This window comes from Anguilla rostrata, chromosome 8, assembly GCF_018555375.3.
Source record: "Anguilla rostrata isolate EN2019 chromosome 8, ASM1855537v3, whole genome shotgun sequence".
Lineage (NCBI taxonomy): Eukaryota > Metazoa > Chordata > Actinopteri > Anguilliformes > Anguillidae > Anguilla > Anguilla rostrata.
The window spans coordinates 49,780,640-49,803,496 of record NC_057940.1 but is presented as its reverse complement, the minus strand read 5'-3'; the positions used below and the strand labels follow the sequence as shown (position 1 = coordinate 49,803,496).

The 22,857-nt window shown below is 48.1% G+C and overlaps 2 protein-coding genes and 2 long non-coding RNA genes across 9 annotated transcripts in view; 2 read left to right on the top strand and 2 right to left on the bottom strand.

Moving 5' to 3' along the window:
* The first annotated feature begins 368 nt into the window (after positions 1-368).
* On the top strand, positions 369-2,713 carry LOC135260259 (uncharacterized). 2 transcript variants are annotated; one of them, XR_010331517.1, is made up of 2 exons: positions 369-521; positions 2,385-2,713. It is a non-coding gene; the product is annotated as an uncharacterized LOC135260259 (long non-coding RNA). The 2 variants fall into 2 exon arrangements; XR_010331516.1 differs by having other exon boundaries at positions 370-713.
* On the bottom strand, positions 964-5,887 carry LOC135260257 (uncharacterized). Its single transcript, XM_064345508.1, has 5 exons — positions 5,522-5,887; positions 4,945-5,253; positions 4,290-4,592; positions 3,825-3,962; positions 964-3,651 (listed from the first exon to the last, which is right to left on the bottom strand). The coding sequence occupies exons 1-5, from the start codon at positions 5,565-5,567 to the stop codon at positions 3,614-3,616; spliced, it is 834 nt and encodes a 277-aa protein (XP_064201578.1). The 5' UTR covers positions 5,568-5,887; the 3' UTR covers positions 964-3,613.
* Positions 4,505-6,493, top strand: LOC135260264 (uncharacterized). The gene is made up of 2 exons (XR_010331523.1): positions 4,505-4,645; positions 6,030-6,493. It is a non-coding gene; the product is annotated as an uncharacterized LOC135260264 (long non-coding RNA).
* Positions 6,494-9,162: 2,669 nt separating this feature from the next.
* The window catches only part of LOC135260233 (disintegrin and metalloproteinase domain-containing protein 15-like), a 31,898-nt gene continuing 18,203 nt past the window's right edge, over positions 9,163-22,857 (bottom strand). The window contains exons 11-24 of one of the 5 annotated variants that reach the window (XM_064345458.1): positions 22,528-22,676; positions 21,770-21,947; positions 21,005-21,097; positions 20,244-20,439; positions 18,720-18,828; positions 18,109-18,304; positions 17,458-17,535; positions 17,216-17,327; positions 16,549-16,705; positions 13,457-13,559; positions 12,103-12,171; positions 11,734-11,802; positions 11,256-11,386; positions 9,163-10,352 (exon numbers count right to left, since the gene is read on the bottom strand). In XM_064345458.1, coding sequence (XP_064201528.1) covers positions 10,268-10,352; positions 11,256-11,386; positions 11,734-11,802; positions 12,103-12,171; positions 13,457-13,559; positions 16,549-16,705; positions 17,216-17,327; positions 17,458-17,535; positions 18,109-18,304; positions 18,720-18,828; positions 20,244-20,439; positions 21,005-21,097; positions 21,770-21,947; positions 22,528-22,676 — 1,725 coding nt within the window. In that variant the 3' untranslated portion in view covers positions 9,163-10,267. The remainder of the gene's footprint in view (positions 10,353-11,255; positions 11,387-11,733; positions 11,803-12,102; positions 12,172-13,456; positions 13,560-16,548; positions 16,706-17,215; positions 17,328-17,457; positions 17,536-18,108; positions 18,305-18,719; positions 18,829-20,243; positions 20,440-21,004; positions 21,098-21,769; positions 21,948-22,527; positions 22,677-22,857) is intronic. The other 4 variants (XM_064345460.1, XM_064345461.1, XM_064345462.1 and 1 more) reach the window with 4 other exon arrangements.

The window sequence follows — 22,857 nt, the reverse complement described above, 5'->3', positions numbered from 1 at the left end:
ACCGCTGAGAAACCTGCTATAATCGTTTGCACTGCGAGACCTTTGTCCAAAAAAAGAGCCGTGTCCCACATGGGACTTCAACTAACGAATCTATTGATGCACGTGCAATGACTCGCCCTCTGCCCCTCGCGGTCGCCCTGCTTTTAAGCGCTGTATCGCCGTCATTTGGCGTACATACCATGCGCAATCATAAGAGTTGACCAAAGGTGATTGGTTTCTGGCGAGACTAGAGAATAATGTTATTGATACACCGCAGAATTTGGCGTAGGCTACGTTATCTCCGTATCCCACGGATCCCTCAGGTGTGAGCGTTTGGCCCTGATTGTCACTAACAGACCACTTAAGGCAGTGCCCTTTATTGTGAATGGCGTTGCTAGACCTCATAAAATGTTTTATATATGCTTGCTGAAATCCTGGTAAGCCTGTTGAAAAGATTTAACTGGACCGTAGAATTTGCAGCACATGAAGAAGGCTACTACAATGAAGAGAGTTGTTTCGGTAACCAATTATAAAAGCAAAACGTACGTTCAATGTTAAGTCATCCCTACCATGCGATTTACTCTGAACAAAAACGATTAGCAGATTAATCAACAGACGCAATGTAAAGTTAAAAAAAAAAAAAAAAAACGTTCAGCCTGTCATACGTTTTGGACAATTAACCGTTGGAGCACGTACGATAAAGAAAAACACACACCTGGGAACACAAAACAGAGGTGAGCGGAACAAAAATATAGCGGTCTAGATTTAGGGTGCAAACTGAACATTTAGCACAATTTGGAATATTTAGATCTTACCTTCGCAGGGCATTCGCAGCTTTTCAGACGGCTCCGCTGGATATTTTCTTGTTTCTTTATCAAATTGACAATAGTACATGTAGCCCATCAAATGAAATGTTTATATATTTACCTTAGATAACAAACATCATTTTAACTCATTTGTGGACAAAACGTTAAAATAAAAAACAAACCCAGGGCGAGTGAAATTAGCTAAAAGTGTCGCCCAAAAAAATATTAACAATGATCAATAACACCGTGAAAATGTCGACGCGGGTTTCAAAATAATGGCATCTCTTAAACGCGTGTCGGCTACTTTCATCGAGTCTGTTCGATCAAGTGCTTAGCGCGCTTGGGAAAGTAGCTGCGTGCAGCGGAGATTGGGCTAACTGCCGCTCCTTCCGACGGAAAGCGGGTGACAGGAAAGGTTTGGAATCTGCGCGGAGTGCTTCTCGTCCTCTCATGAATTTCCACTAAGGATTTCTATTAAACGCGGGCCCTAGGGGTGGAAGGTGGATACGAACTACAGGCAAGACTCAGAAGCAGACGGGAAAAAAAGAAGAAAAAAAAGACATTGGACAGAGTTAAACTTTAAACACAGCACCCTGAAATAAAACTAAAGTCGGAATTACGCAGTGTGGGAAAACGTTGAGAATTAGAACACGGCGCCAAATACAAACAGGATTAGGCAAGTGCTGCTCATATGTGCTTAAGTTTTTGTGACAATACCACAAGCAGTTTGTAATAAATTACAAACAGCGGAAGACCAGTGTAATAAATTGTTAGATTAGTTTTCAGTTCTAGAGCCCAGTCGTGCTCAGTTAAATTTCTGGTATTTGTATTTTTGTTTCATACAGCAGATTATATGATGCAGTTATCAGTATAAATGTCCATAAGTGTGATGTTCAAATCGTGCCTGCTACACGTCGTTTAATCAAGTCTCGTCGCAGCTTGTTGAGTTATCTTAAAGATAAGTTACTAAAAAACGAACTATATTAAAATGTATCTCAATTTCGGTGAGATCTTCACCCTTGGCCTTGGGCTGAGACGATAGGATTATATGATGATATAAATACGCTGTGACGTTGGTTTTCGGTTTCTCCTCATTAAATAAATAATACAATCCGTTAAAATAAGAAGTTTCCATGTTTTTAATGGGTTCAATGGTATCAAAAGTACAATAAAGTATAACTTAGTATTTTCAAAGAAACCTTTCTGTTCATGATGGGATGTAATTAGTGACCTCTACTGGTATAATATAGAACTGTCAAAATGTTTCCGAAAGTACATTTTCTGAACTTCACTAGAACAATTTAAAAAAACGAATTAACTCACGGTTTGTATTATTTTATACAGTATTCCATTTATAAACGTGTTTTATGTCAGTAATTTTTTTCTAGTCCTGTGATAGATTGGAGACCTGTCTAGGGTGTAATTCCAGCCTCTCCAATTCAGTAATAATAACTTTCCTAAAATATATAATGCAGTTGTAGACCTAAACTAGTACTTTGAGAGCCATGGTGGTGATATGAAGCGTTATGAATTTTAACAAGAAATGCTCAATATTTGAAGTGCCTTTCACTGCATTTTTTGCCCCTATTCCACCTCCAGGCCTCTTAGATCCTCTGACCAATTGCTCCTGTCTGTTCCTCGGTCCCGGTTTAAAACCAAGGGCGACCGTGCCTTCTCCAATGCTGCCCCAAGGCTTTGGAATAGTCTACCATTTTCTATTAGGTCTTCCCCCTCCACTGACTCTTCTAAATCCCGTATTAAGACACCTTTTTACATTGGGTCTTAATGCTTGGCATGTTGTCTTTGTGTATTGTATTTTATACCTTTTTATTTAATTTATTTTATGCATTTTTATTTTCCTTGTACAGCACTTTGGTTAACTTCTGTTGTTTTTAAATGTGCTTTATAAATAAACTGACTTGACTTGACTTCAATTTTATGTCTAAGGTCAAGAAATGATTGCTAAACAATATATTTGTCAGTATATTATTAATTGATTAAACGTGCTAGCGGCTTGTGCACATTGATTATCACAAACAAAACCACAACAAAAGAACAAATGATCTTTGATTTGAAAAAATTTTTTTTTTTTAGTCTAGCCATTTGATGACAGAAACATGATCAGCAACAGTGCACAATGCTAAAAGAAACATGAGATTACATTGTCACAATCTGAATAAAAATAACCAAGCTTCTACTGAACCACTGCTAAAGAAACAAGGTTAACACATGTAAGTTAACAGATATTTTTTTGATTAGAAATACTGTTAGCATTTGCCATGGGAAAAATGTCTGACAGTTTAAGCCCCCCCCCCCCCCCTTTTTTTTTTAGCACTGCCATATCCCATTTAAGGTGTAAGATATAAAATATACAATTAGAATGTTCTTAACTGGACACTTTAATTCTGATGTAACAATCACTACTGGTAATTTAAAGAAATGGGGTTCTAGAACACTGGATTAGAATTTAGAAGAACAAAAAAAACATTCCAAAAAACCTACTGTTGAAAGGGTTAAGCTGGTATATAAATTTCTCATCCAAGAAAACCAGCCCTGTTGCTCCCTGTTGCTGAACAAGACTCAATTTATTCTCGAAAGGTTTTATTCCTTTCAGGTGTAGAACACAACCCAAAGGTCGTAGGCTCTATTCCAAGGTGAGGCAACGCCATTGTACCACTGATCAAAGTACTAAACCCCTGAATCCCGTCACTATACATCTAACTGTATAAATGGATTATATGTAAAAAATTAATAAAAAATAAAAAAAAGTAAACCGTGTAAGTGGTGCTGGATGAGAGGGCCTGCTACGTGCCTTAACACCTTCAAATTTACTTCTCTGTGATCCTCCTACTCCTCTTCTCTTCGTCTATAAATAAAATTAAGAAAATGAAAAGTGAGCACTGGGTTAAATTTTATGCAATTAAGAGTGTACAATTTTCATTGAGAATAACTGAGACTATCAACTCACTCTTAAGAAAATCCCATCGGCCTATCGGCAACATGGCACACACACACACACAAATAAAGTCAAGCACTTACGATTTCTTTTTCTCCTGAAACAAATGCCCGCTGTGATGGTCATTGTCCACGAGAGAAGACAGAGGGTAGTCACCACAACCCTGTACGCAGCCACAGTGGCATAGCATCCCTCCCAGTGGTCTGTTATTACAGAACATGCTTGAACAACATTAAAGGCCATTTGGCTTTCAGCTCATTCATTTGTAGTGATAGTAACAACAACAACAAAAGAAGTGATAACAGTGATAATAATTTTAGTTACAGTAATAATATATAGTATGAACATAATCATATTGTCATAATCATCCTCAAAAGTAGGCCTATGTTATTTGTGGTAGTAGTTTTAATAATAATAATAATAATTAGATCATGTTTTACTTTCATGTATTAATGCACTTGTCTTCTCATTGTAAATCCCTCTGGTTTGTCAAATGCCGGTAATTGAAGGGCAATGCAATGTTATGCGTTGCGTATTTAAAGATTTACCTCCTTTTTGCACGCTTTTCGAAGTGTTCCTCCCGTCAAACTCCACCACGCAGGTGCAGACGGCTCCTCTCTCCCACTGCTCCGCAGGAACCAGCACCTGGCTTTGGGTGGACTCCACGACCTCGTCGCCGTATTTTGTCCAGACGGTATCGGTGAATCCGCTTCTCTCTCGCCCGTCTATGACCCAGAACATACGAGCTTTCGGAACGACTCCGGCAATCATGCACAAGAGTCGGGTAAAGGATCCGTGGACGTCGCCCGACGGCCCGAGGATTTCGATTGGAGGGGGTGCAGTTTTTCTTCCTGTTGTAGAAAGCAATCAGGACTTCATATGGCCGTTTGAATGCACGCCAGTGGTGGGTTGAGTATACTTTATAAATATAGAAATTAAGTATAGCCTTATATAAAATATAAATATATTAAGAGGCAAATTGCAATACATGCTGATAAGCAACTCGGCTATAGTCCGTCACAATTTTGGTTCGAAGTGAAGGGCCTACTGGACCATTTAGGCCTACTTACGCAATTTTGTAAAAATAAAATAATATCTGAAATTCAGTATAAACGCACACTAATATGCCACCATTTTACACATCCCAAAAACCCATGAATAGATTCAGTGTTATTTTCATGTGTAAGCTATGCCTTTTTTCACCTTGTGTCACTATTACATTTGACCCGTTGCCGATGTAGACCATTTTGCCGTACACCACCAAACAGTAGTAAGTCCCGGAGTCGTCAGCTGTTGCGTTTTTAATGTCGAAGGAGCATTCGGTTTGTTCACTGGCGACGGTGCTCACAAAATTAGGGGCGTTCTTTAAGGAAATAAGCTTATTTGTCTTGGAATCGACCCTAGTCCAAATAATCGTGTAGCAATATGTGGCAGGCATCCCATTCGTGCTGCATTTTAACCTGGCGGTACGACCAGCCTCCACCTCCATCAACGCTGGAAACTGTTGGACCGCTGCAGACGAATAAAAAAACGTTACACGTGTTTTAAAAAACGGCAATCAGCCAATCAATCAATCAAACAGCCAATAATAATAACTCAATAAAATTTAGATTACATTTAATGTAAATTTGCAGTTCAATTGTATTTACATGGAAACTAAACCGCAGTTATAGCGAGAATTGGTTTGCATTGTGGGTACAACACAAACTGATTAGAACATTTCTATAATCAAAAAAATCCATAATCAATAAATGAACAGAAAAAAGGGACATAGGCCTACCATCTAGTGTAATAGCACACACCAACAGCAATAGGCAGGGTATCATGTCGACAGCTTCATAGAAGTAATGCTTCAGTCCGCGCACGCGGTTACATGTGTTCCAAATGCATGGTATTCATCCCTGACCTGTTTATCCGACCACCCTCTACGAGATGGTTACTAGTTCAGAAATGTGGCCAAGAAACCACAAGAGCACATGCAATACCCGTAGTCTACAAGAAACCAAGCAGACCCTTGCATCCATGTTTTAAAATCGCGTTCTATGGACACGTTGACGCACTAAACGAAAACATCAGTGTTAAATAACTACAGTTTATGAGTCCAATAAGGACCACATGTACTCTGTCAGAGTAAAATGTACTCTATTGGTGTTGATTTAACACCGAACATTTAACTGAATAAAACTTAATTATTGCAAGGGTCTACCACGTTATTAATGACCATATTTTTTTCATTTTTGAGCAAGATTGTTTACTATATCAACATTTTGTTTTACTTTGTTTTGCAGATGGTCTCCACAACAAAACAACAATCCAGAAAAACATATGTTACATCACATTGAATTTTAACAGATAATAATACTGTGAGAGGGTTGGTCCTGATATAAAATCACAACAAACATGGTTAAAGCATTGTCCAATTCAAGAGAGTGATCACCAGAAAGAAAGAAAAAAAACTTTAATTGTTTTAATTACCTCGAAACATTACAATAGTAAACAACATTGCTATGGCTGAAATGTAATTCATTTGCATGCACACACACACGCACCAAACACAGAACACGCACACATACACACACAGAACACACACACGCACCAAACACAGAACACGCGCACGCACAGAACACACACGTGCACACACACACACACACACCACACACATAGAACAGAACATGTGCTCACACACACACACCACACAGAGAACAAACACACACAGAACAGGCTCGCACACACACACACACGACACACAGAACACACACGCACGCACACACACAGAACACACACGCGCACACACACACAGAACACTCACGTGCACACACACACACACACAGACACGCACCACACACACCACACGCAGAACACACACCACCCACACACACAGGCACGCACCACACACACACACACCACACACAGAACACACACGCACGCACAGACACACACCACACACGCACGCACATGCACGCACGCACATGCACACATACACACACACACACACAGAACACACACACGCACACACACATCACACAGAACACACACAGGGTCACACACACATAAACACACCACACACACGCACACACCACACACACACCAGAAATGTGAAATGCGTAAAAGGCACCGAGGAAAACGGAGCTGTTTTCTTTCTCCCCGTGGTGAAAGAGGGTGACGCGGCCCACTGGTCTGAGCGGGGTCAGTGCGAGGGTTCTGAGCGGGGTCAGTGCGAGGGTTCTGAGCGGGGTCAGTGCGAGGGTTCTGAGCGGGGTCAGTGTGAGGGTTCTGAGCGGGGTCAGTGTGAGGGTTCTGAGCGGGGTCAGTGCGAGGGTCCTGAGCGGGGTCAGTGCGAGGGTTCTGAGCGGGGTCAGTGAGAGGGTTCTGAGCGGGGTCAGTGCGAGGGTTCTGAGCGGGGTCAGTGCGAGGGTTCTGAGCGGGGTCAGTGCGAGGGTTCTGAGCGGGGTCAGTGCGAGGGTTCTGAGCGGGGTCAGTGCGAGGGTTCTGAGCGGGGTTAGTGCGAGGGTTCTGAGCGGGGTCAGTGCGAGGGTTCTGAGCGGGGTCAGTGCGAGGGTTCTGAGCGGGGTCAGTGCGAGGGTTCTGAGCGGGGTCAGTGTGAGGGTCCTGAGCAGGGTCAGTGCGAGGGTTCTGAGCGGGGTTATTGCGAGGGTTCTGAGCGGGGTCAGTGTGAGGGTCCTGAGCGGGGTCAGTGTGAGGGTTCTGAGCGGGGTCAGTGCGAGGGTTCTGAGCGGGGTCAGTGCGAGGGTTCTGAGCGGGGTCAGTGTGAGGGTCCTGAGCGGGGTCAGTGTGAGGGTTCTGAGCGGGTCAGTGTGAGGTCCTGAGCGGGGTCAGTGTGAGGGTTCTGAGCGGGTCCAGTGCGAGAGGTTCTGAGCGGGTCAGTGCGAGGGTTCTAAGCGGTCATGTGAGGGTGCTAGCGGGGTCAGTGGAGGTTCTGACCGGGTGCATGTGAGGGTGAGCGGGCCAGGTGAGGTCTGAGCGGGGTTAGTGCGAGGGTTCTGAGCGGGGTCAGTGCGAGGGTTCTGAGCGGGGTCAGTGCGAGGGTTCTGAGCGGGGTCAGTGCGAGGGTTCTGAGCGGGTCAGTGGAGGGTTCTGAGCGGGGTCAGTGCGAGGGTCCTGAGCGGGGTAGTGCGAGGGTTCTGAGCGGGGTCAGTGCGAGGTTCTGAGCGGGGTCAGTGCGAGGGTTCTGAGCGGGTCAGTGGAGGGTTCTGAGCGGGGTCAGTGCGAGGGTTCTGAGCGGGGTTAGTGCGAGGGTCCTGAGCGGGGTCAGTGCGAGGGTCCTGAGCGGGGTCAGTGCGAGGGTTCTGAGCGGGGTCAGTGACGAGGGTTCTGAGCGGGGTTAGTGCGAGGGTTCTGAGCGGGGTCAGTGCGAGGGTTCTGAGCGGGGTCAGTGCGAGGGTTCTGAGCGGGGTCAGTGCGAGGGTTCTGAGCGGGGTCAGTGCGAGGGTTCTGAGCGGGGTCAGTGCGAGGGTTCTGAGCGGGGTCAGTGCGAGGGTTCTGAGCGGGGTCAGTGGAGGGTCCTGAGCGGGGTCAGTGCGAGGGTTCTGAGCGGGGTCAGTGCGAGGGTTCTGAGCGGGGTCAGTGCGAGGGTTCTGAGCGGGGTTAGTGCGAGGGTTCTGAGCGGGGTCAGTGTGAGGGTCCTGAGCGGGTCAGTGCGAGGGTTCTGAGCGGGTTATGCGAGGGTTCTGAGCGGGGTCAGTGGAGGGTTCTGAGCGGGTCAGTGTGAGGGTTCTGAGCGGGGTCAGTGCGAGGGTTCTGAGCGGGGTCAGTGCGAGGGTTCTGAGCGGGGTCAGTGCGAGGGTTCTGAGCGGGGTTAGTGCGAGGGTTCTGAGCGGGGTCAGTGTGAGGGTTCTGAGCGGGGTTAGTGCGAGGGTCCTGCAGCTCAGTGCCAACGGAAAGACCCGTCTGCTGTGAGTCGGAATGGCCCGCTTCACCACAGGGCACGCTGACGTGACCCCACAGACGAGCCTCCGCACGCTCGCTTGCGTGTCCGCGGCCTGCGGTGCCTGTCCTCCAGCCTTTCAGAGGAAGCAGAACAGAAAAAAAAGAAAAAAGAACAAGAGGCGAACCTGTGGTGGGGATTGTGGGGGCTTTTTTTTCCCTATATCGAACGCTGGTTATTTCGCTGAGCCAGCGGTTGTGGGTTCGACGCTCATCTAGGGCACAGCTGCTGTTACACCATCAGGCCAGGTACTTAAACTGAATTCAGGGAATGTCCAGCCATATAAACTGATTTTATGTGTAAAAAAAAATCCGTAATGGCTGCATTAAGAGTAAACCCTAAATCGCAATTTTTGTAATTTTAGCTGTTTAACACACACTGCAAGTTTTCATCTGGCTCTGTGTAGTGTTTCAATGACTCAGTAGTCAATAAAGTTGATGAAGGCATGCAACAGACCAGCCACCTGAGGTAAAAAATGTCTTGAGATATTTTATTGAGAGGCATATCAACAGAAGTCTGTCTGCTTCATACTCCCTGGTCACTGAGGGACTGACAGTATATTGCGATGGTACAGGAAAGTGCATTTGCAAATATATCAAATGTTGCAAATTATTTAGGCCAAACAGATTTTTTCCAACGAGTGTGTGTATGAGCTGAGATGTCAATTTTGTGGTCAGACTCGTATGTTAGGCTTCCTGAAGTGAACTTCAGGCTTCAAAAATGTCTGCAAAATGTTCAATTTAAAGTCTACTGGACTCCCACAGAAGAATTAATTGTGTATTCTTCTGGTAAAAGTGTATCACTGAAAGGATATGTCTTACTGAATGTATCATAAGACAACCATCCGACTGTAAGTTCATATTTCCTTACTATGTCATGTCATGTGACAGTCAACTTCCTGCAGTCTTTTTTGGGAGCCACAGGTCAAAGTTGCACCATGAAACTGAGTTCGACATTCTTATCATTTTTATTACTAAAATATATTATTCATTATTACCATTTACTATTTCGTGTTTTGACTCCTCTAGATACATTCCATCAACAACAAAAAAAGGCCATCTGGGTGGAAATTAGCTTATGTACAATACATCAGCCACTTAACGTTTTACAAATCTGTCCATGATTTATTGACAAATTAGTAAAACATTTATATAGAAAAATAAATACATTTCGGCTTAGTTCCTTACTTCCAGGCCTCACCAGGGAAGTCTGTGTTAGTTCAGCTCAAGAGTACCCCACACACACCCGCATACTTCCAAAGGCCTAAGACACTGGTTGCCGTACCGTTGACCACCACAGACGTCATTTTTAAACTTGGGCAGACGAACAAGGCAGAGCCGCAATGGGGGCGCAGTCCTGCGTTCTCCTCTGTGATTGGTTCGACTGCGCCAGCGGCAACCAATGGGACGCCAGTCCTGTCTGCCAGGACCAGAGTTCAAAGTGGGGGGAGGACCACGAGAGACCCGAGGGGGGTCCCAGGGGTCTAAATCCACGAGGCGGATGGACTAGACCTCCTCAGCGCCGGGAGACTGGCCTTTCGGGGCCCCGGAAAGAGAGATTCCTGACGGGGCGTCTGGGTCCTCAGTGCGCACGCTGGTGGGGCGAGTGGGATCCCTTTGGCTTGGGCGTCACTTTCAGAGGAGGAGGAGGAGGAGGAAGAGGGGGCCTGTGTGTGTACAGAGAGTGAGGGAAGGGGAGAGAGTGAGACAGATAGAGAGAGAGAGAGAGAGGGGGAGGGGGGAGAAAGAGAGAGAGAGGGAGCGAGAGATGAAAGAGGATGAAGAGGCTTATATAAAACCTATGACAAACATTCACAACTGGTCTTATTTCGGTACAGTTCACTAATTGCATGCGTTTGGCTCAAGAATGTGTCTTCATTAGTTTGGGACATACTTAAGCTAGTCGAGATCGCACACAGCAGCTTAACTATCAGACTCACCACTCCCAATCCACTAAGCTGTCGAACTTAAACACTCATCAGTAGTGTCAGAGACTCAACCACACTCCCAATCCAGCCTTAAGCTGGTCAGAGACTACAACAATCCAACCAACTCACCACAAATCCAGCCTAACTATCAGAACTCAACACACTCAAACAGCCTAGTGGTCAGAGACTCAACCACACTCCCAATCCAGCCTTAAGTTAGTCAGAGACTCAGCCACACTCCCAATCCAGCCTTAAGCTTGTCAGAGACTCACCACATCCAATCAGCTTACTAGTCAAGACTCAACACATCCATCAGCCTAAGCTGTCAGAGATCACCTCCACAGCCGTAGTTTGTCAGAGCTGCACTCATCAGCTAAGCGTCGAGCCAACCACATCCAATCACCTGAGCTTAGCGAGAAATATCGTTTATCACACGTCTTTAAGCGTGGCGGGTGCAGTGTGTGACACCCTGTGACCATAGCATGTGACTACGTAGTGTAGTGTAGTGTAGTGTGAGCGTTCCTAGGACGGAAATACCAGCGAGAGACATCATTAAATGCTTTGCATCGTTAGGATTTTGAATGTCGTGTAGTGCACACAGGCAGCGGCGTTTCCCCAGTGGCTCGGACAGTCAAGGCCCACCTGGCTGGGCCCGCTGTGGGCACTGGAGACCCTCTGGGTCCCTGATTCGGGGCGACTCCAGCGGCAGGGCGTGTGGGGGGCACTGCTGGGAGCTGTCTGGTGGGAGGAGGAGGCCTTGCTGGAACATGGACCTGTAATGGACACGCGAACACACGGGACCAATAAGGAGCTGCACAGCCCGCAGGATTAACTCCACAGCCAATGACAAAGGCTTTGCCAACACCCAATTCAGGACAGGGCACATGACTCTTAACCATATAAACAGTTTTTCTGTTTTTTTTTTAAATGTTTTTTTTGTTTGTTCTAGAACTCCACTGCTTTCCAATACCAGCAGTGATTGTGACATCAGCATTAGAATGTTCCGTTAAGAACATTCTAAACACATATTTGTGATCTCACACCTTAAAGGGTTAGGTGGACAATGTCCATCCCACTCCCAACGCATACAAATCATCCACACCGCTTCCTGTGTTTATACCTTATCACCAGGGGGAACGGGGTCAGGGGGGAGGGGCTTGGTCGGAGGGCGCGGCCGTTCCCCTACCGACTGGAGTGGACAGGCGGGAGCGACAGTAAGAAAGAGGAAGAGGAGAAAAAGAAATGAATTCACCCTGGCCTGCTCCCAGCCTTAATCTATCTGTGAAAGGATGGCAAATTAGTCCTTCCTTCTGGCTGTCACTCACCTGGTCACTCAAAAATTGGCTGAAACAAATCTCTGATACTGCTGCACATGGGCAGCTGCACAGCTCACGCCAGCTGTTAGCATTATCCAGCTGGATATAAATCTTTTTTAAAGTTTGACTAAATTCTGAGCTCTGGGCAGGGCTGGGGGTGGAGGTTACAGTACCTGGGTAGGTTTTGACACCGGATCAGGTGGCAGAGGTTTACTGGGGGGCAGGGGCTTGTCCTCAGCCTGCTTGTGAAGAGATGGAGGGTAGGGGTGAGGAAAAAAAGGATAGGCAAGCGTCAGCTAGCAGTACCATGGTTAAGCAATTAAGCGCACAAGCTGCATTCATAGTAGAGGTGAAAAATCCATGTTCAGAAAGCAAAAGTCCTCCCCAGTATTTTGCTCCAGTCACCCGCCAGGAGGCAGAGAGCTGATTGGTAAAATCAGCCGGCACATTCCGCGGGTGGAAGAAACACACGGACTGGACTTTTACTTTCTTACCCCTGGACCGTCCACCTCTGATTAGTACGGCGGCTCTCCCTACTTCACTACAGCGGATTCACACGCGTGTGGTGGTTATCCAGTGAAGACCCAAAATGGCGTGTTGGCGGTGTTAACATTCACGCAGTGGTTAGTGAGCGACAGAGTGTGACACACAAAGGAATGTCATGCAGGTATGAAATGGTAGATCGGATTTATTTGAAGCTATTACAGTTGAATCAGAGGAGTTGTATATATTTACTGAACTGGGACACCACAAGTACAAAATGCATTGGGGGGGGGCAATACTGTGTATGGGTTTAAAATGGGGGTGCACTTCGGTTGGGAGCTAAATTAGGAAAACCCCTCACATTGACCACTATGTGACACTCACTGACTTAAGAGAAATTAAGCAGAAATCAGAAACTTGCTTGAAAAGACCAACAAAAGAAGAAAAAAAAACTACACCCACACAACATTTGAATTCTTCATAAACGCTCAGGCACCAAAATGGCCGACGTGCTTGACCAGAAGTCCAACCACAAGGTCAGATCCAGTACGCAGGCACGCCTCTGCTTAAGACCAGCGAACTGTCACAGAAGAGGGGCGTAAACAGGAAGCAAAGATGAAGCTAACTGGAGCACTCTGCTTCTGCAACTTTGCAGGAAGAGGTTTTTCACACTGTGAACGACTGCTGGTGCACTTGTTTTAGAACACAGAGTAACGGCTTGGCCACAAAGGGAGAATTAATGTTATTCGCTGAGAAACCAGTAATGTTTTATTTTTTCCTTCAGGTTACGCGAAACCTTGCCTTTTCTAAAGTGTTGTTGAGAGTCGTTTGGCTATTTTTTTTGTTGAAAGACCCTGTGTTCAACTAGTCAGCAGGCATGGACCAATCGAATGGTTTTGTTTTGAAGAGAAAAGTCTTTTAATTGGTTCAAGTCAGTGACTGACAGCACGCGATCGCTCCGCCCATTACACTGATCCTGAACCGGTTGGCTCCAACAAGCGCCCCCCCCTTCTGTAGTGCGGGACAGTCTGTGGGTTACGGTACCTTGCTTAATGACAGGGTGAGGGGAATGTCATTTTTTGGGTTGGGCCTCAGCGGCTGGGCTTGGTCTCCACCTCTGGCTGCCATCCTCTCCAAGGCCGGGGTCCTGGGACACAAAATCATCAGTCATAATGGCCGCGATGGCATTCTCTAAGGCAACCCGAAAAGTTGTGAAACCCCCCCCTTCCCAGCACATCCTGCTCTTACCCCTCAGGGTAACAGAATCCACCCGCAACACACTCAAATAGAATATATTATCAAGTTGCTGCAACAAGTCACAATTTACACTATATGACCAAAAGTATCTGGACGCCCCTTGGTCTGGGGCTGTTTCTCATGGTTTGGGCTAGGTCCCTTTGTTTCAGTGAAGGCTACAGCATGCAGTCACATTCTAGATAATTCTGTGTTTGGGGAAGGCCCTTTCCTGTTTCAGCATGACGATGCCCCTGGGCACACAGCAAGGTCCATATAGAAATGGTTTTGTCGAAAATGGTGTGGAAGTACTTGGCTGGCCTGTAGAGCCCTGACCTCAACCCCATCCAACACCTTTGGGATCAATTGGAAAGCCAAATGTGAGCCAGGCCTAATCGCCCAATCAGTGCCCGACCTCACTAATGCTCTTCAGGCTGAATGGAAGAAAATCCCTGCAGCAATGCTCCAACACCTAGTATAAAGCCATCACAGAAGAGTGTTGTTATAGCAGCAATGGGTGGACCAGCTCCTTATTAATGCCCATAATTTTGGATGAGATGTTGGATGTCTTGGCCATGCAGTGTATGTGTGTAATGTTCAAATGAACACAATGCTGTAAAACACTATGTTTCAACATTATATTTCAGTACCATTTTATGCTCAAAAAAGGCTCACAGGCCACACATACTTTCTATTGAAATGTATGCCAGTCAAAGTAGATGCAGCATTAGTTAACCGCAGTGCACCTACCTTCAGTGTTTGACACAAGCCAAGCAGAAAAACAATTTTATTACGTATCTGAAAGCGCATTAACCTACATTTAGAATTGGGGCAGGTCGCAAGAAGCACGTTTGCCCACTTGGGCTTAAGGTAGATCAAAGGATGTGTCTGCGTGAGTATTTAAACGCAGGAAACCACTGCGAAAGCAGGTCCAGCTGCATTTTAATACTGCCATGTCGAGTGCTAGCAGATGGGCTGCATTTATATAGCGCTTTTATGCAAAGCGCTTTTCAACTGATGCCTCTCATTCACCCATTCACACGCCAACGGTGAAAGGCTGCCATGCAAGGCACTCGTTGGGAGCCTTGGTGTTAGCAAGAGCACCAAGCAAGACAGCTCGCTCGTTAGGTGTCTTGCTCAGGGACACTTCGACACGGCGGGGGATCGAACCGGCAACCCTCCGACTGCCAGACAACCCCGCTTACCTCCTGAGCTATGTCGCCCCAGTAGCACGCTACTCATATTAACTGAGCCATTAACTTTCTGTGTGAACGGCTTAATGTGTGTGTGTACATTTTCAGGCCAGTAATCAGTGTTCTGTGACGCAGGTGAATATGTTAAAAGGCTGTATCTGAGGCCGCTAAACTGCAGAAGTCACAAAAGTTTTCTGTGTACGTGTGACCAACACGGGACCAGAAACGAGGCCTTGGGGCGCCCAGGCTTTCTGGCAGCCTGGGCGACCGCGTCTCTAGGCAGGAAGTTGGGCTGCGCGGTCGCTAGGCTATTCCGACCACAAGAAGCTGCAGCGGCGTTGAGGCGCAGGCGGGCGCCTTTCAGGCCGACGGCCTTTGAGGATCGGTCAACTGGGGATTCGGAGGCCGACCTGGTTTAGCTGAATCTAATTAATCAGCCTGCAAACAGCTTAAGAAAACGCGTAGATTTTTTATACCGTTTCATTCTGTGATCTTTCCCTTGACTGACACTGGGGAGACAAAGTGGAAGGAATAGTGGAACTGACTACCCAGGGCCCCAAATTTGGGTGGGGGTGGGGGGTGGCTTAATTGGCCTGGACTAAAAAGTTTTCTTTGATCCACAATTTTAATGGTCCATGGAGGCTGCTTGTGCTACACCCCTGGTGACACCACAGTAAGGCCTAGAATGCTTGTGTTGCATTGCACGCTGCGTCTGAGCAGCAAGTAGTGACACCAACTTAGAACATTTAGGGCTGGTTCCCTCACGCGTCGGTTTGGCCTAGTCCCAGACCTAAAACCTTTTCTCAGCGGAGGTCTTCATTGAATTGTTCCTCTAGTCTAGGACTAGGCTTAATCCATGCGTGAGAAACCAGGCCTAAATGTTCTAAGTTGGTGTAACCACTTGAGCCTCACTCAGCTACTCAGACTCAACAGGCCTCATTCACAAAACTTTGCTTAAATTATTCTTACTTTTGTTCTTTAAAATGTTCCTACCAAAAAAAAAAAACAATGAGATTCATGACACATGTGCTGACCTTTGTTTTTGTGCACATCCCAGGTGTATGAGATGATGAATGCTGGCTGTTTGTAAATTTTATGCGCAATCCGGTTCATGTGGAAACAGCCATGAATAAATACAGATGAGAAAAAAAATTCTGAATGCCAAAATGTTCTTGGAAACGTTCTTATACGCAGTATATGATCAAATGCGATCGTACGCATGTTTCGTGAATGAGGCCCAATGTCTGGGAAACGGCTCTTAGGAAGTTGACAACGAATGTTGACTAGCTAAGGGGTGGGCCTAAGAGAAGTGACGGGGCGTTTGGTTTCAGCAACCACAGCCTTAGGAAGAGACTGCCTCTACAGGTCTACCTGCATCTGTGGACATCTTCAAAAAAGAATCTCAAGACCTACCTTTATAGCACTGGTTTTTCTTAAAGTGCCTCCTTATTGTTCTTTAGGCTTCTTCCTCTTTTTAAATTATTTTATTTTTTTATCTGTTTATTAATCACTCTATTTTTATGTTCTTTACTCTTATCTCCTTTCATTGTACTTTTATTTCCTTTTTGTCTGCTTGATATTTTCATTTTGTGTTAAAGCATGTTGTGAATTTGTCTGAAATGTGCTCTATAAATAAAGCTTGATTTGATTTATGTTAGACGCTGTTCCTGTGCGGAGATTAGCCCGATTAGAGGACCAATGGGATCCTACCGGCTCTGCTGCTGGCTGGGGCCCTTGAGGAAGAGGATGCTGCGGAAGCTGAAGAGGCGTCGGCGGAGGCGAGGGTAACGCAGCAGCAGGAAGAACAGCGCCCCCAGCAGGACAATGAGGGAAGTGACCAGCAGCGCCACTCGTGTGCCATGAGAGTCTGGGGAGGTCGGATGTCAGAAAAATATATTTTTTTAATATGCTACAGCTAAATGTCTGTCAGGTTATGAAAAGTGAGGGGTGGGCAATTCTGGTCCTGGAGGGCCGGTGTGTATGCAGGTTTTTGTCTCCACCAATTACCCTGGCTAAATGAGCTAACTGGCTGTATACACCAACACTGGTTTGCTCGTAGATTAGATCACAGTAAAACATTTCATTTGGAGATACACAGACAGTCCTTGGCTGTCATTTGTGCGCTTATCAAGAAATGTAGCCAAAATGTCAGATGGCGTAAATGTTGGGGCCAGTTAGGTAATTACCGCCAGATGTTGGCACGAAAGCCGAAACAGATACGGTCCCCGTTTCCCACCTCGGCCTGAAGTGAATGTGAGGTCACAAGGGCATAAGAATGTTTGATGATAATGATGATGATGATGATGATATGCTGCTTGAATCGGGGACTCTCAGCTAAAATTTCCCCAGGTGTGTGTGGCGGTAGTTTTGGGGGTACCTCTGGGCTCCACCATGGGCCCGCTGTCCACACTGCCTCCATAGCCTGAGTATTTGCAGTCAGGGGGGGCCCAGCCCACATCACAGTGGCAGTTGTGGTTGCTGTTGCACACCTTCAGAAGGGGGGACAGGAACATCGGTACGTTTGATGAGAGCGACCCCCGTAACAACCCCTCAGTGGAAATGCCCCCTCACCCACCCCCCCACCCCCCTCCCCCGCCACAAACGGTCCTGTTCTCTCACCCCATGGCCGCTGCACTTCCTCTGGCACTCCTCCACGCCGAAAACAGCCGCGTCCCGGCACTGCCGGTCTAAACAGGCCTGGAACGCAATCACAAAGCGACTGAGCCACCCGCCAGGCTATCGCTAATATCAAACATTAGCACCTGTTGGACCTGTGCGACTGCTTGTTGCTGCCTTCAGATAAATTAACAAGAGAAGGGAACACACCCTTATCGTAAACCTTTTGCAGGCCAGGAGTGAAACCGATAAGAAAATTCAGCAGAGGTTGCACACTCTTGATAACTTCAAAATTGCATTCATGAAATAAAAGTGATTCAGGACATCCGTGTGAGTGTCAAAGACAATGCTGAGTCATTCAGCCTACACCCTTAGTCATCACAATCATCTGGAGGATACCTGGTGAAGACTGAGTACGTGGTTTGTAAATAAATGGCTAGCAGTGTAGGAGAACTCATAGAACCAACGACAAACTCTTTCAATCCCCACAGAATCTTTAAAGAGAGGAGGCATGTTATTCTGCACCATATTATGATTTCAAATCTGTACGACAAAGAAAATGCTATAGATGACCCCCCCCACCCAATTACAAAATGAATGTGAAACTAAATAAGTAAAATATTTTTCAGTAAGTACGGCCTTGCCGATGCCCACCTTGCCAGGCCCACAGGCTGTGCCGTGTGCCACCGTTGCCGGGTCGGAAACGTCTTCGCCCAGGTCGAAGAAACTGGTGCGGCAGACCAGCTCGCTCTGGTTTCGGCGCACCTTGGTCGAGAGGATCTGCACCCTGGCGCCCAGGAGGGGTCGGTCATTGCCCCCCTGACACTGAATTTTCCCACAATGCACGTCACTGTCCCAGAAACGATAACATAAGGACAAGATGTAATCTCATTGGTAGAAATCAAAAATTGGCTCCACCAATCACGGAGTACACTGAAAACAATGCGACAGAATCATACCGATAGTGAATGGACCAAAATATTTAGCGTGTACCAGTCCCCAGAAGTACCGCATGTGGGTACTTTGCTGTTCTCTTAGTAGAGCTTAGAGACAGTGCCATGAAATCCATTTCAGCGTACAGTTTATGGGCATTAATATCAGCCGGAAATTTGGGAATGCATGCTCTGAATACCAGCCGGAATTTTGGGAATGCGCGCTTTGAATACCAGCTGGAATTTTGGGAATGCTTGCTTTGAATATCAGCTATAATTTTGGGAATGCATGCTTTGTTCGAGTTTGTCAAAGGGGCAGCCACAGGCGCTCACCTGTCTGAACACGGCACGTAGGTCCCGTTGGGCACCTGGCCGCAGTTGCCGTACTTGTTGCCCAGTTTGTTGACGGAGAGGAAGCACACTTCCGGTGCCCGTGTGGAGTCTGGGATGGAGAGACGCAGAGAGACTGGCAATGTTGGGAGATTTTGGCTGCAACGCGAGAGCAGATTGAACAAGAAGAGTCTAGAGCAGTGGTAGCCAACCCTCTTCCTGGAGATCTGCCGTCCTGCAGGTTTTCACTCCAACCCTAATTTGACACATCCGATTATACTTATTGGCAGCTCAACTACATCTCTAGCTGTTGAATAACATGTGCTTTGGTATTGTTGGGAGTAAAAACCTAAAGGACGGTAGATCTCCAGCAACAGGTTAGGTTTCCTCTGGTCTAGAGGATCTGAGGTGCCACTCACACAATAGGCCCCGCCCACACAGAAAGCACCACCCACCCAGTGATAGTGTCATACTCTCCAACATTACATCATGCCCACAAAAACACCAGAGCCCCACCTCCAAATAGCCGGAGCCCCTCACCCTCAGTTGCCCCACACTGCCCCACCTGCCACCCACAGAGCTCCGCCCACCCACTCACTGGTCCCCCACAGAGCCCCGCCCACTCACCGCCCCCCCCCCACAGAGCCCCGCCCACTCACTGGCCCCCCACAGAGCCCCGCCCACTCACTGGTCCCCCACAGAGCCCCGCCCACTCACTGGTCCCCCACAGAGCCCGCGCACTGCTGGTCCCGCCAGAGCCCGTGCCATCACTGCCCCCCAGAGTCCCCGCCAGCACACTGCACTAGGTCCCCCACAGAGTCCCCGGCCCAGACGTCACTGTCCCCCACAGAGCCCGCCCACTCACTGGTCCCCCACAGAGCCCCGCCCACTCACTGGTCCCCCACAGAGCCCCGCCCACTCACTGGTCCCCCACAGAGCCCCGCCCACTCACTGGTCCCCCACAGAGCCCCGCCCACTCACTGGTCCCCCACAGAGCCCCGCCCACTCACTGTTCCCCACAGAGCCCCGCCCACTCACCGCCCCCCCCACAGAGCCCCGCCCACTCACTGGTTCCGCACAGAGCCCCGCCCACTCACTGGTCCCCCACAGAGCCCCGCCCACTCACTGTTCCCCACAGAGCCCCGCCCACTCACTGTTCCCCCACAGAGCCCCGCCCACTCACTGGTCCCCCACAGAGCCCCGCCCACTCACTGGTCCCCCCCAGAGCCCCGCCCACTCACTGTTCCCCCACAGAGCCCCGCCCACTCACTGGTCCCCCACAGAGCCCCGCCCACTCACTGTTCCCCACAGAGCCCGCCCACTCACTGGTCCCCCACAGAGCCCCGCCCACTCACTGTTCCCCACAGAGCCCCGCCCACTCACTGGTCCCCCACAGAGCCCCGCCCACTCACTGTTCCCCCACAGAGCCCCGCCCACTCACTGGTCCCCCACAGAGCCCCGCCCACTCACTGGCCCCCACAGAGCCCCGCCCACTCACTGGTCCCCCACAGAGCCCCGCCCACTCACTGGTCCCCCACAGGTCCCGGCACTGGGAGTCCAGGCTGGCGCAGACGCCCCCGTAGCAGTAGGCCCCGCCCCCCTCGCAGGGGTTCCCGTCCTGGAGGAAGAGGTTGGGGGGGCAGTGGGGGGAGGTGCCGGTGCAGTGCTCCGCGAGGTCACACTCCCCCAGGGAGTCCCGGCACATGAAGCCCGCAGAACGCATCTTTGGGGGGGGGGCGGTGGGGGGGTGGAGTGAGATTGAGGGAAAAAAATGGCAGGAAGACAGACTGGGATGTAAGCTGGGGTGTTGAGAGCAGTCCTGGGTCAATTACAAGCTTCAAACAAACCGTTCAAACATCGACATAAGTTTTTACAATGCCCCTGCAGATCCCAGCAAATAATGTCACTAAACAAAACCACACAGTCATATGAAATAAGATTTTTTTAGTTTGGGAACACTGGTGAAAATAGATTCTGTTCATTTCAAAACTGTTAAGTTTTCTTGTTGTCTATATATATATATATATATATATATATATATAAACAAACTATTGTTTATATATATATATATATATATATATATATATATATATATATATAACATAGTGGCCCAGGACAGGCACAGAGAGGTCTGTATAGGAATACTTGGTTTCCACTGGTGACAAAACATCACTATATGCAGTAGCTGCTATATTACCGGCTCAGGAAGTGCTACTGTTTCCAATTGACCAATGAGAGAAGAGGAGTAATGTTACGACAGCCAATGAAGAGGGAGGGACAGGTGTTACCTGGCAGTTATCGCAGCAGAGGCCATCAGAGGAACACCGGGCCCCCGGAACCAATCTGCATGTGGCGGCATTGCAGCAGGGATCCTCGCACTCCTGCACACACACACACACACACACACACACACGTGCGTGCATTCACACACACACACACACACACACACGCGCATGGACACACACACACACACACACGTGCATGCACACACACACACACACACACACACACACACACAAAACGTAATACTTTACCGAGGCTCAGAAGTTTAGAGCACTGCTCATAATATAGGCTATCACAGCTTGTCACAATCTGCACGACTTCATGCAAACACTCCAACAGTGCAGGACGCTATTGCCATCTAGGGTTTATACCGACAAATTCCATTTTGCTGAAGAGATGTCCTTATCTAGGGTACTATGATCAAGCTTCCACTTGTAAATGACATTTTTTGGTACCTTGTACATTTACCCATCTCATTCACACATCTGTACACATTTTAACAGGAAAAAAATGGAAATACTTGGCATGGCTGTACAACAGGCAAATCATTCAATGGGTTAGTAAATGGTAGAAGCTACAGCAGTAGTGTCAGTCCTGCTGCGGTTACAACTCATTCCCACCAGTTCCTGCATCAAATCCCAACCCACTATTGTTTGACTGCTGGGAATTGGTCCCATGCACACCAGGGTTTGCCTGTTGAGATTCGAAACCGCATCTACCGGCGTTAGCCCGCTGGGATTCAAACCCGCGTCCGTCTGCGCGGTACGTACGTGCGTCAGACCACAGTCGCACTCCTCGCCCTGCTCCACATGCAGGTTTCCGCAGCGCGGTCCTCCCAGGAGCCTCTTGGGCTGCGGCACGTTGAAGAGGCAGGCTCCGCCCCCGTGGAGCAGGCTGACGGACAGGTCCTCCGCGCTGCAGCTGCTGAACATCTGGCCTGGCAGGAACCTGGGAGTCACCGTAGACATAAGGGTCAGCTGATCTTATGGTACACCTGGGAGTCACCGCAGACATAAGGGTCAGCTGCTCTTATGGTACACCTGGGAGTCACCGCAGACATAAGGGTCAGCTGATCTTATGGTACACCTGGGAGTCACCGCAGACATAAGGGTCAGCTGATCTTATGGTACACCTGGGAGTCACCGCAGACATAAGGGTCAGCTGCTCTTATGGTACACCTGGGAGTCACCGCAGACATAAGGGTCAGCTGATCTTATGGTACACCTGGGAGTCACCGCAGACATAAGGGTCAGCTGATCTTATGGTACACCTGGGAGTCACCGCAGACATAAGGGTCAGCTGATCTTATGGTACACCTGGGAGTCACCGCAGACATAAGGGTCAGCTGTTCTTACGACACACAATTTAACCAAGAATGCTTACTGTGTCACTTCAACAAAAGACATTCCCAAATTTTTACATAATATAACTCAAAGAATTCACACTATCATCGCCAACCACCTCCGCCCCCCCCCCCAGTCCCGGTCCTCATACCCCGTCACACCAAAGCCCGGCGTGAGCGCCTCACCCGGTGGCGGGCTCCATGATGCAGCCGCCCTGCTGGGCGGGGTTGAGGCACAGGCAGCGGCGGTCCTGCGTGTCGTGGAGCATGCCCAGGTTGTGCCCCAGCTCGTGGGCCACGGTGGAGGCCACGCCCAGAATGCTGACCAGGTTGTCCTGCGGTCGCGACAAAGCTCAATGGGGGTGGGGGGCGAACCGGGACAGAAAACACACCAATTCCGCAACCCCACTGACTGAACCACACGTTCACACACTTCTGACCACATAGGCCCCAGTTACTCAGATCATGGTCCTTGAGGGCCGAGAACTTCTGGTTTTCCACCCTCCCTTTAGCTGG